Here is a 12,694-nt window from a genome sequence, read left to right on the forward strand (position 1 = left end):
TGTTTGTACTTGGCCAAGAGCAAAGCTGTTTGCCTGGCATCTGACAAATGGCACTGAGCAGCTGTGCTCAGGCTGGATGCTCAGGGAATAGGTTTTCCACCACTTTGGTGCTGCATAGCCCCCACAGTGGTTTCCCCTGGGAAGGAAAGCTGGGGTGAAAGCTGCTTTCTCAGACCTCTGTGACCTGAGACCATGTCCACCTTGATGAAGGGCTCCTAGTCCCAGCTCCCACAGTGCTGCTGAAGGCCCTTCTGGCCCCTCTGCTTTGGGATGGGTCCTCTCTGCAGGAGCTGCTCTCTGCTCCTTGCCTTCCTCCCTCGCGTTGTGCTGGAGGATGCCCAGAAAGTCCCAAAAGCAGAGAAAGAGCCACTTAGCACCAGGGCTGATGCTGAACATCTTGTTACCTTCCCTTTCCTTCTTTGCTGAGACAACTCCTTTAGTGCCAGGACGATTTCTTTCCCAGTGGTCAGCTTTCAGTGGACACCTTGGAGTCTTCACTTCCATTTTTTGGTGTCACTTATTATCATTTTGACTTTTCCACCCTGCAACATGTCCCTTATGAGTTCTGAATTGCTTGTCAGCTGGGCTTGTTCATCACATCATCTCCTATCCCTGTCTCCCAGAGAGTTTCTACTTTAGAGTGAAAAATGTCATTGTCTGGGCACCATGGTCCTGGAAGTTGCCTCAAACCATTCATAAAAACTAAAGACAGTGGAGTAAATGATTAGGGATTTCTTGGGGGTTATGATGAGAGAGCTAGAAATGAAACCCAGCCTTAGATAACAAGCTACAAAGCTGAAGACAGTGATTCTTTGGGGAGCAGGTCATTACAGGCCCTGAATGCCTGTCTGGGAATGGAGCATCCAGGTGGTGTTTGACTGTGGGGAGCACTTGCAACTCAGCAGGGTGACAGGCAGGCACAGCTCAGCTGTGTCCCTCACATGGCATTAGAAACACAAGCAGAGTTACCCTGAGCACCTGCTTTAATTTAAAATGGGGAATGTGACCTGAGTCACCTGGGAGGGTTGGAAAATGTCAACCAACCCCCCACCAGTGTCAGGGAAACATTCCTGATAAATACCTGGTGGAGCTGCAGAGTTTCTGGCATTGAGCACTGGGGGGGCTGTGCTGGCTCATCAGTGGCTGGCTCTGCCCCTCAGTGTCTCAGATCTCACCTTTTGCTTGCCTTCTCTGTCTTTTCCTCTCCCACTGTGCTTTTTGCATCCCCACAAAGTGTTAATCCCTGTCCTCTGTAGTTTCTCAATGCAAGCAGTTGCAGCTGCTGCAGCACCTCAGTGTTATCCCTGGGCTGCCATTAGAACAGACCTGCTCCAGCCTGGATTGGGAAGGCCTGGATCAAACCATTTCTCAGTTCAACATGCCAGCACCCACCCAGGGCTTGCATCCTGACCAGGAGCTGTTCGTGCAGCGGTCCCTCCCTCCCCTGCAGATCCCTGTTCATAGTTATCCTATTTTCCAGAGATGAGCTTTACCCACCTAAATTCACACCCCAACCACCAAAGGGGAAGGCAACCTATTTGGTTCACCCAGCAACTCGATGGAGACACTTCAAGATGAGATATGAGGACACAGCCAGAATGCTGAAAACAATGCAGGATCTTACCCAATCTTTAAGAAACAAGGTAGATTTTCTTGTACATCTACTGCTTGTGTTTCCTCCCCAGCCTGCCACCACCAAGTCGTACTGACCTCCCTTTTTGCTGCCCTGCTGTCCTGTGCCCTGACAGTGGGCTGGGCAGCAGGGCCAGTGGCTGGACGTGGGCTGTGTGGGAGGGAGAAATAGGAGAGTTTTCCTTGGAGAAGCTCACTCAGGTCCTACAGACCTGTGTTGAGTGTGGGATTTTTTGCCTTCACAATGAAAGATGAGGCTTTTATCTGCATCATCATGGTAAGGCCTCCAGCTTCCTTCCCAGAGCAAGCTGGGATGAGTCCTGATCTCCATGGAGCCTCTTCCCAAGGCAGCCAGACTCCCTGTTTGCAGGGCTCTGCTTTCACCCAGAGCTGCTATTGCACTGCTGGCCCTGGAGCTGTCTTACAAACGGAGACTTTGCAAAGTGGCTGTCTCTTCCTCCCAGCATAGAAAATGGCTTCTTTTTCAGGTGCAATCAGATCAACTTCCTGAATACCCTCGCCTCCAAGTAGGGTTTGAGGGAATCAGCATCTCCGTGGATGAACCGCAGACTTCCCTCGAAGCAGAGAAGGTAGGAGGGAATCTGTCTCACTTGCACATTGTCAGTGTGGCAAGCAGGGCTGGAGCTCCCAGTGCCACTGGTGGCCCCAGCATTGGCCACAGAGGGGCCTCCCATCCCTGCAGGCCCATCACAAAGTGCTGCTGAAGCAACTGGTAGTTGGAGAGGCCATGCAGGACACGTTGTAGGGCTGCCCAAGGACACTTTGCAGCACCTATGGAGGGCACTGCTCCCCCTGGAACTCCTCAGGTGGTCCATAGGAAACTTTTGCAGGAGCTTTTGCTATAGCACCTTGAGAAAGCAGCATTTAAATCAGAGAGAGGGGAAGAGCCTCAGGAGTCAGATGAGCTGGGCTGGAGTCCTTCGCTCAGCTCCGAGAGCTCTCACTCTGAGCCTCCTCCTTTTCTAAAAGCAGTAAGAAATGCTTTTTAAAGGCAAGTTGTGCATCAGAGAGAATTTCTACTGCCAGGAGACATCCCAGTTCACTTTCACGTAATGTACTAATTAATGCATTGATCTGTGAGTGTGGGAGAAGATTTTCCCCATGGTCCCTGCACTGGTCAGTGGCATGGATGCAGGATGAGATGAGGGTGATTCTGGCAGTGTTTGGGGAATAGGCCCCTCCAGGTACAGCTGCACTTTGCTCCAAGATGCTCTTCTGCATCCATTGCCATGCTCAACAGCTCAAGCTCTCCTGTCTTCCATCCAGGCTTTCAGTATCCTGCCAATGTCAGGTGTGCTGCAGCCAGGTGAGAGCCAGCAGGTCTCCTTCACCTTCTCTGGCCACCTCAACACCATCTCCGATGTCACGGCGCTGTGCCACGTGGAGGGAGGCCCCACCTACGAGGTGCTGGTGACCGGGGAGATCTCACATTTCAGCTACCTCGTGAGGCCCCAGGAGATCAACTGTGGCTTACAGGTACCACACACATCCCTGGCACAGCTCCTTGCCTTGGCACCACGGCCAGCAGGTTCCTGCCCACCTCGCTCCAGGGCTCCCTTCCCAGCCCCTTTGTTGGCTCTGGGGCTTGGAAGCCCAACCTTTGAGGGACACATCTGGCATCCAAGCTGCTCTAAAATGGCCATCTCCAACCCTCTCCACAATGCTGGGAATGCCTCTTTTTCAAGGTACCTAACACTGCCTCCTGGGGCAGGCAGGGTCCCAGTGGGGGTGCTCTGAGGGGTGTGTCCCTGAGACATCTCTCTGCTGATCCACACCTAAAGCCTGACCTCCAAGGAGATGCTCTTGTCTAAAGCTCTTGCTTAATCCACACAATAATCAAGGGAAGAAGTTGGGCTTCCAGTCACTACCGTTGGAGAGACTGTCCCAGAATAATCCCCACTTCACTCTTTTCCAGTCAAAAGCCCACAGATATTTCCAGCTGCTGGCCCTGTCTGTGTTGCCCTGGGTGACTCCCTTGTTGCATCTATGTTGCTTGCCAATACTTGCATGCAGGTGCCTTTTCTCCTGGAATGCCTCAGTGCTGTCTCTGTTTCTCCTGGCTGTGGGTGACCGACCCCTCAGAGGGCAGAGGGCCTGTGTGCCCTGGTTCATTTATTGCTGGCCCTCACATGGGTGTTACCACAGCTCTGTGTGCTGCCAGAGCTCCCTGGTGCTGTGCAGGTGCCCTGTGCCTGGGGGTTCCCCAGGTTCCCAAGTGCCCCTATCTCCTCCCTGGTCCCTGCTCCCATGATGTGTCTGCTTTCAAGCCCAGGAGGGAGGAAGGAGATTCCCAGCAGCAGGCCTGGTCTGTAACTTCCCTCTCCTGTGCCTTCTCTCCAGATGTTTAATGAAATTCATCACAGCGATGTCACCCTGGTGAACGGTGGCAAGATTGAATTCAAGTGGGTGCTAAAGCCTAGCCCTGCAGACAAGCATCTGCCTGGCGTGTTTCTGGTGAACCCCACCACTGTAAGTAGCACAAGTGACTGAGCCCAGCCCTGTGTCAGGTGGCCCAGGAGAGTGTTAAAGGGGAAAAAAGGGGGGGAGGTGGGGAAGGGGGAAAAAAGTCAGAGGGGAAAACCCCAAACCCAGCCATGAGAGAGACAGGGCTGTAAGCAATTTCTGCTGGGGCCAGAGAAGGTCAAACAAGTGCTCTCCTGACAGAGTCCCCCACGGCCTTGGCTGGTGGGTGGCTCTGCTGTCAGAGGCAGACACCGGCGGGAGGCACAGGTGCGTGGGTCACTGTCCTGTCCTGCTGGAAGGGGAGCAGAGGAGAATTCTTTTTGATAGATTTCTCAGAGGAAAATAGGGCACAAACCCAGCAAGTAGTGTATCTGAAAACTGTTTGTTGATAAAGAAATGGCATGGTCCCAACCAGAGGGGGGACAGAAAAGAGAGAAAATGAGAAACAGAGAGAGTAACACAGGACAGGGACAGAGCGTCACCGCTAGAGCCCTGAGGCGCTGTGTCGGCTCCTGCTCGGCAGATGGAGCAAGTGCAGTTGTCCTAGTCCAGGTCATTTGTAACTTTTCAACACATTCAACAGGTTTCCATTCCTTCATTGGTTAAATGTTAATATTGCAACAACTCTTCACTAACATTGGTATCACAACATAACATTCTCATTAAAAGAACTCTAAACTTTAGCAAAACTTCTTTTACAAAAGTCATCATTATAAAACACATAGTATCTGCTCTAACAATTGTGAAAGCCAATACTGTAATATATTTATCATGAAGGTGATGTGGTTCTGATGGTTTCTTCTAGATGAGAACCTGTCTCCTCAGCCTGTCTGTCCCCTGAGCCATGCCTCATCAAACACTCTGATGCATTCCCTCCCTCTTCTCCCATCCCTGCAGGGTTCCCTTGCAGCTGGTGAGACGCAAGTGCTGAAATTCTCTTACATGCCAGGATTACCAGGAGCCTTCAGCAGGACTTATCAGCTTAAAGTGGGTGACCAGCAACCAGAAAATATCTGCCTGAAAGGAGAAGCATCCTTTCCCATGATCAGTCTGGACCTGCCCTGGAGCATCAGAGGTGGGCACTGCCTGTCTGCCCTCAGGAAAGGCCCCTCTGGTTTTGTTCCCTACCATAGGCCCTGAGGGCAGCTCATGCCAACCTCCACCGAGCCTGAAGGGTTGCAGGACTCCCAGACCAAGTCAAGCCCCCTGGTTGCTTCATGAGTCTTGAGCTGAGGATGCCATGTGGACTTTGTCCCAGGAGCCAACCTGCAGAGCCTGCCATCCTCATCCCTGAAGGACGATGGCTAGAGTGAAAGGCTTGGGAAAGCCTGTAAGAGAGGCTGGCAGGGCTTCTGGCAGGGTTGGATCTGTGTGACATTGCAGGGGATGAGATTCAGAGAGGAACAGCAGCATCCACTTTCCATAGATGGCTTGAGGGATTTCTTTCTGGTAGAAACCAGTGTTGGGAGGCAGGGACTTCCCAGCTTCAATGGGACTGGCACTTTGCTCACACTTCTCTTTGTGGATGTTTTCTTTCTTCAGGAAATGAAAAATATGAGAAGACACTGAAACGGCTCATAAAACGCCGGCAAATATACGATCCCAGCTATAAATCAGTTGTTCTGAAGAAGCCTCAGAGCCCAAAGATTGAGACCTTGAAGTCTCAGACCTTGAAGACTCAGAACCCAAAGAGTCAGGACCTGCAGCCCAGCGTGCTTGCCTCTGGCACTGTAGTAAGAACAGCTGCAGCCCCGTTTGGCACAGGCCACCCTCTCCATGTCACCTGAGCCCCTTGCAGCCCACAGCAGCTCCTGGTGCCCTGATGACACTTGGGACCTCCCTGCCCACTGACAACCTTGTGTCACCTCAGCATTGCCCCTAGGGCTGCCCCGCTGGTCATGTCTCTTCTGGGGCTGCAGCAGCTTCCTGGCTAGCCCAGGGAGAGATCCTGAAGGCCATGCTCCAGGGATGGAGTTGATGGTGCTTTGAGGGAGATGCAGGTCATTGCTGGGGAGTTCATTGTTCCCAACCCAAGCCCTGCCAGATTTACAGCCCTTAACAGCAGCTGCCTGATTGTGCCCTGGGGCTGTGCTGGAGGTGCTCATCTCCAAGAGGCACCAGCTTGGTCCCAGTTCCCTTTCAAGACAGCTGCTGTCCAAGCTGCCTTGGTACAGGCTGGGGGCAGGCAAGTATCTGGAGCTCTGGAAGGTTCCTGGCTTGTCTGTCTGCCTGGCCAGATCAGCTTTGCTGACAGTGTCTGGGCAGGCAAAGATGCTGGAGTTACTTCCCTGGAGATGAGGTCCTGGCTAAGAGAGCAGGAGGTGTCACAGGCACTGAGCAGCCAGACAGGAGGACCCCACACCCCCTCCCAACCAGAGTGGGGTGGGATCCTTTCTCAGGTGCAAGCTGGGCTTTGGGAAGGACCTTTGCTAACCAGCCACTGTCTTCCCTTTCTTCAGTCAGACTCTCAGGTGCAGATAAAGATGATGAGGATGCTGGTAGAGAAACCTTTTGTAGAGCTGCAGCAAATTCTTCCGACCCATCCCCTGAAGAGCAGGTTCCCTGACAAGGAGCTGTGCCAGAGTCTTGCCAAGTGAGTAGGGACTCCCATCCCCATCTCCAGGTGCCCCTTGGGAACACCCAGCCATGTCCCCTTCTCCTGAGAGCTCCCTGTTTCTGCAGAGCTGGGAACAGCCTGGACTTCAGAAAGGGTCTGGTCCTGGTGGCTGTGACACGCTGCATGTGAGCAGTGGAGTGTCCTCCCTTCCCCAGCACCACGCTGAGCTTTGGACTGCTCAGCTCCCCACAGCTGTGGGGTTCTGTCCCTAGAGCTGGGGGACCCAGTGCAGACCTTCAGGCCCTTCCAGACAGCATAGATTCTGTCCCTGCTGCCTAGCTCTGAAGGAGACAACTCCCAGCTGAAGTCTTGCTTCCAACTAACAGCTGTGCAGCTGTGACACTGAACAAAAGGAGAAGGGAGCTGCACATGTCAGCAAACCCTTTAAAACCCAACATCAGATGGTTTGAATCCTGGTGGGGTGGCAGGGCAGGTGACATGGCCTGTCCCTTCGCACCATCGTGATGCAGCACAAGCACAGGAGGCTTCAATTCAGGAAGAAGATGCTCTGCAGAGCAGCTCATGTGGTCTGGTTGCAGAGCAATGAAGATTTCCTGTGCAGGCAAACCTTATTCCTAGACCCCAAAGCAATTTCAGGCTCAGGCTGTACACCAGGCTAGGCAGTTCCACTGAGAGCAGTGGAGGCCCAGTGGACTCACCTAGACTGGCTTTTCATGGCAGACGAGCTGTGGCCAGTGTCCATTTTAAACTAATTTTATTTTCAGGTACCATTAGTAGCTGATCAAACCTAGGGCCTGCACTCCTCCTGACTTCCCAAAGTCATTGCCAGGTGGTCAGGCTAAGGGTTTCATGGGCTTGAGCTGAGTTTTTACAGCAGTGAATAAAGAAATAGCCACTGTATTTGTATCCTCCATCCACTTGGATGTGTAGCCAGGCTGTGGTTTAAGGACTGTCCTTATTCCTTGCAGAGCTGAGCTGCTCGAGTATGTCCTGGACATGGGCCCTGTCCTTAGGGGTTACACTGAGACACACTCTCTGAAGATCACCAACCCTGGGCAGATCCATGTGTCCTTCCAGGTCGATGTATCTGTCCTGCAGGACACAGGTAAGCAGTGCTGGAGACACTTCCTGTGGCCTTGAAGGAGGTGTCTCAGACAGATTAGCTTAAGCCCCTGAACCTGGGGAGGTTTCTGAGCTTTTTCTTCTCAGTGCCCCTGCTGGGAGCTTTAGAGGCAGAGCTCTCCTGGCCAGCCATGCCCAGGGACCTGGCCTGCCTGCAACTGCCCCAACACTTCAGTGCAGGGGCCAATGGACTCATCACCCTGGTCACCTCTCAGCATCTTCCCCCCTTGGCTCCCACGAGCAGGAAGTTTCTTTGGGCACTCTGTGGGCTTGTTTTGCCAACCAGTGGGGTCTGCTGTGTTTTGGAAGTGCTTTGTTTGGAGTTCACACTGTCACAGCACTTGTATTCAGTCTTTATTGAGGAAGCAGCCTGTGAGATCCTCTGGTGGATCAAAAGAGGTTTCCAAAAGAGGCCTTGAGGCAAAGAGGCCTTGAGGCAAGGCTGCCCTTCCATCACACAGTGGCTCACTGTGTCTGAAGGGTGTTCAGGTGCACTCTTAAGTTTTGTCCAGGTCACAGCACAGCGTGGGGCTTTTGCCAGACCTCTCAGCCAGGACACCTGTAAGGCCTTAACGTGCTTGTACACATTTTGTGTTTTGTTTGTATCTCAGCTGCTTTGTGTTCATCTGTTCAAGGTTTCAGCGTGGGCCTGGACCAGATGATTTGCCTGCCCCCCAACAACAGCGTGGACTTTGACGTGCGCTTTGAAAGTGCCCACAAGCCATATGGTGACGTGGAAGTGCTGCTGCCCATAGAGGTACCACAGCTCTTGGGGCAGGCAGCAGGCTGGGCACAGCAGCAGATGTCACCCGCACCCTCTGCTGAATCCTCTGTCCTTCTCCAGGTGACAGAAGGCCCTATGTACAGCATCCGCATCCGTGCCACTGTGTCTGAAGTGTCACTCACCCTCACCAAGAACAGACTGCAGTTCTCTGACATCCCTGTTGGGCAGTGCCAGGTTGAGACCATCCGACTCTTCAACTGGTTCCGAGTACCCTGCAAATGGTTCATTGCTTCCAACAAGCCTGCTCTGAAGGTAAAGCACAGGCCACATTGAACACGGAACTTGGTCGGGTTTTCTTTGTGACTCTTGCTCTTTCTGCTCCTGTGGCTGCCTGAGCACTTGGGTCTACAGTGTGTTTGAGGAAAGTTCTGAGGGTCTAGATCAAGGCTGGTTTGCCTCAACCTGTTCCATTAGCTGATGCTTTGCTTTGCTGCCATCTTCACCCATTCCTCTTCCTCCTCTGAGGACAGTAGTTCCCTATCTGCCTGCCCTGTCTCCAGGGCTTCCCTCCTGCTGTAGGCTATGGGGCCCACACTTGGTTTGGCTGTGGGTGCTCTCAGCTCCGTGTCAGTGTCTCAGAACACGAGGAGACCTCACATGATTGGTTTCTGTGCCCAGAAGAATCAACAGGAGCCCTGTCCCTTTGACGTGACGCCCTCCAAAGGAACCCTTGATCCAGGGAAGTGGCAGAACTTGCAAATCCAGTTTACACCCGAGGAGGAGGTGAGACTGGCGGGTGTCAGCCCAGGAGGCTGCCAGGGCTGTCTGGAAATGAGGGCCTGGTGCAGAGAGTGTGGTAGGAGCTCTGCCTTCACAGGGAGCTTTCTGCAAGCCCCATACTCTGCGTGGCTCAGTTCACCCCACAGAGCACTCGTGTGAGATGTGCTTTGAAATGCCCACAGGGAGCTTGCACAGAGAGCACCAGGGCTCTGAGGCTGCCTCTTGGCACATGGGGGGGATGTGCCCAACTCCCCTCAGCCTCCCCCTTGCCTGGCTGTATTTGCAGCTGTGACACTCAGTGCAGAGCAGCTGCCCACTCACAGAGGATAATCCTGGAATGGCTCATCCTGCTGCAGGACTGACAGACCAAACAGCCACCACCCACCTTCCTGGGCACAGCAGGACGGTCACCTGTAGTGGGGTGCTGCCAGCAGTCCCTGGGGCTCTGGCCTGCCTGCACATTCCTGTGCAGCTGGGGATTCAGCTTAAAGGACAAAGCATTCCCAAAAGTGGTTTGCCTGTGGCTGCTGGGTCTCGGAAACTGGCAGCGTGTACCAGCATGGCCACAAGTGCTTCTGTGCCCACACACGGTCCCAGGGATCTTTTAATTGCTCAAGAAATGTAACCATCTTGTGTCTGGCTTGGACCAGAGCCAGACACTAAGCAGAGAAGATGACCCTTATTTCTTGCCAGTGAGAGCTCATTTGCCTCTCTCGTGGAGCTGGTGTTTGCCTGATGCAGCAGTGCCAGGACTGTGTCTGGACACTGTAATCCTGAGGGCCCTTCCCATGAGCACTGTACTCCTGCATGACTAGGTGAAAATGTCTGACAGTCCATTGTACATACATCCATCTGATTCCCAAATACCCAGTTACAGTGCACACCAGCATTCATCCCAGTTACTCAGACCCAGACTACTACAGATGCTCTAGTCCCTAGCATAAGTAAATATCTGGTTTCCATTCACCTTGGAGGGACTGATAACACCCTGACCTTGGGGCAAGCCTTGTTGTATTTGGGGTCCTGTCACCTGGGACTTCATGGATGAGTTTTCTGCACTTTCCTCTTTTCAGAGGTCTTACGAGAATGAGCTGGAGTTTATAATTCGTGGGAGAAGCAGTCGCTTAAAGCTGCACCTCTCAGGACAAGGTCTGGAGCCACGGTTGGAGTTCAGACCCCCAGCACTAAAGATGGGATGGATGCTGGTGGACAGCGATGGGGTGGAGGCCACAGTGGTGGTGAAGAACCCATGCAACTTCCCCATTGAGTTTTACTCACTGGATTTTGATGAGCAGTACCTTGAGGAGGAGAAGGTGAGAAGGCAGGTCTGGTCCCCATGTACACGCTGCCCAAGCTTCACAGCACTCCAGCATTCCCAGGCTTGTGCCAGGGAGATGGAGGCAATCCCCAGGGCAAAGCCAGCTCTGCTGACATGCTGTGGGAGGACCTAAACTAAATAGTTGGTGTTATTGGGAGGAAGGGAGGAGACAGAAAATGGGTTGATTGAGTCTGTGTGATGAAAGGCAAGAAAAGGAATCTTGCATATGGCTTCTCTTCCCTCCACACACAGATCCTGCGGATGGCAGTGGGGTCTGAGTACCAAAAGAGCTTTTTTATGCCTCCACGTGCCATCGGTGAGACACTGCCTCCAGAGGTGCTGCAGGACCACGAAGCACACAGGAGGCCAAAGGCTCAACACGCAGAGCTCAAGCCCATGGCAGAAGCCAAGGCCAGGGCTGAGGCCAAGGCCATGGGCAAGGCAGCAGCAGGTCAGAAAAACAGTGAGGGTTTGGTGGTGTCTGTTTTGCCTGTGGTCCAGCCCATACACCCTGAACTCTCTGTCACCTTGCTCTCCAGGGAAAGCCCATTCTTTTAGCAGCTGCCTGTTCCCCAGCTTGGTGGAGGAGCTCTTGGCTGAAGGGCTGTGGCATCCTCTACCAACCCTGAGTGTAGCCAAAGCAAGCTCCTATCTGCCTGCCATAGACTGGGGAAATAATCAGGATATTTCCTTGTGTCCCTTAGCCACAAAGACTAGGGCTGGATGAGTTCCTCAGCCAGTAGGACCAGGTCTAATATCACTGGCTCTTTTATATTTGCACCTTCCTAGCAACAAAAGAACAATCTCATCTTGCTTTCACCGAGTCTCCTTTCCTGGGATCTGAGGAGATGGGGAGGATGGTGAGGATCAAATGTAGGCAGGAGGCTGACTTTTCCCCCGGTTTTGCACTGTAGCATACCACAGGACTGTCCTACTCACTCCTGAGTCCCTGCTGAAAGAGACTGGGAATCCTGTCTCTCGGGCTGTCGTGCGCCACCTGGGCATTGCCCCGTCCTCCTGCGAAGCGCAGCCCCACCAAGGAGGGATGGTTGTCATCATCCATGGGCCACCCCGGGCAGGTACGTGAGCTGCAGCTCAGGGCTGCGGGGAGAGGGGCAAGCAGGAGGAGCACATCCTGGTGGGCCATGGTGCTTAAGGCAAAGTCCTCAGCTGAACAGGAGGTGGAGATGATCCTCTTGGCTCTAGAATTCAGAGCTTGTATCCACACTGCAGCTGCCTCCCTCATGGCCTCCCCTGGAGGGACACCTGCTTTCCCACTGTCCTTTTAACTTTGAAATCTTGTTGGAGGTTTTTCCAGGGCCTGTCCCTGCAATGCCTCCTGTGCCAGTGTCAGCAAGCAGTCCTCCTCTCTCTCTCAGGAAAGACAGAGATAGCAGCAGGCCTGTGTCAGTATTACGACGCTGCTTACGTGTCCATTGACACCGTGGTGAAAGAGGCCATGGCCAAGGACGGGAGCCCAGCGGGGCTCCGTGCCCGGGAGCTCTGCACCCAGGCTGCCATGGAGCTGGAAGGCAAAGACGAAGGTGATGCTGGTAAGGAGACATGCTGGTAAGGACCCAGAGCCAGTGCTTGAGAAACCCACCACCACTGTCCACTTCTGCTTATTCAGAGCAGCAGTTTTTCAGTCCTTGGGTTTCTCTTAGGGAACATGGGTGAAGTGCATCATTGGCCTGCCCAAAAAAAATGAAATCAATTTTAAGGGCTCAGTAAAAGGTTCTTTTGTAGCCCCCTTTGCTGCCATTCTTGGCACGTGTTCAGTTTTCTAGGGCTACCAACTGCCCAGGAAGTTTCATAAAAGTCTCCAGTCTCACATGGAGAACAGCCCAATGAGCTGTGTAACCTGACAGTGGGCATAGGTAACTCTCTGGAGAAAAGAGCTCACCTAGGGGTGGTAAAGCATGCCTGTCTCTTTCCCAACTATTTTATATTTCCTCAAAGCTGAATTGAGCCTTCTCCTTATGGGGCAGCAGGCAGAACTGCTGCCCACCCGAGCAAGGAAAAAGCCTTCTGAAGTGACTCATTAAGCACAAGAGGA

The 12,694-nt window shown here is 53.1% G+C and overlaps 1 protein-coding gene across 1 annotated transcript in view; it reads left to right on the top strand.

The window, feature by feature from the left end:
- The window catches only part of LOC139596583 (hydrocephalus-inducing protein-like), a 56,374-nt gene that overhangs the window by 19,226 nt on the left and 24,454 nt on the right, over positions 1 to 12,694 (top strand). Inside the window, exons 17-31 of the mRNA XM_071440988.1 lie at positions 1,481 to 1,643; positions 2,121 to 2,222; positions 2,920 to 3,129; positions 3,994 to 4,122; positions 5,014 to 5,191; positions 5,659 to 5,849; positions 6,576 to 6,709; positions 7,663 to 7,799; positions 8,452 to 8,573; positions 8,661 to 8,852; positions 9,219 to 9,323; positions 10,394 to 10,633; positions 10,891 to 11,089; positions 11,553 to 11,717; positions 12,018 to 12,191. Of these exons, the coding sequence (XP_071297089.1) occupies positions 1,481 to 1,643; positions 2,121 to 2,222; positions 2,920 to 3,129; positions 3,994 to 4,122; positions 5,014 to 5,191; positions 5,659 to 5,849; positions 6,576 to 6,709; positions 7,663 to 7,799; positions 8,452 to 8,573; positions 8,661 to 8,852; positions 9,219 to 9,323; positions 10,394 to 10,633; positions 10,891 to 11,089; positions 11,553 to 11,717; positions 12,018 to 12,191 (2,441 nt within the window). The remainder of the gene's footprint in view (positions 1 to 1,480; positions 1,644 to 2,120; positions 2,223 to 2,919; positions 3,130 to 3,993; positions 4,123 to 5,013; positions 5,192 to 5,658; positions 5,850 to 6,575; positions 6,710 to 7,662; positions 7,800 to 8,451; positions 8,574 to 8,660; positions 8,853 to 9,218; positions 9,324 to 10,393; positions 10,634 to 10,890; positions 11,090 to 11,552; positions 11,718 to 12,017; positions 12,192 to 12,694) is intronic.

The sequence above is a fragment of the Agelaius tricolor genome, unplaced genomic scaffold (genome assembly GCF_023055355.1).
Source record: "Agelaius tricolor isolate 1412-34295 unplaced genomic scaffold, bAgeTri1.0.p SCAF_15, whole genome shotgun sequence".
NCBI lineage: Eukaryota > Metazoa > Chordata > Aves > Passeriformes > Icteridae > Agelaius > Agelaius tricolor.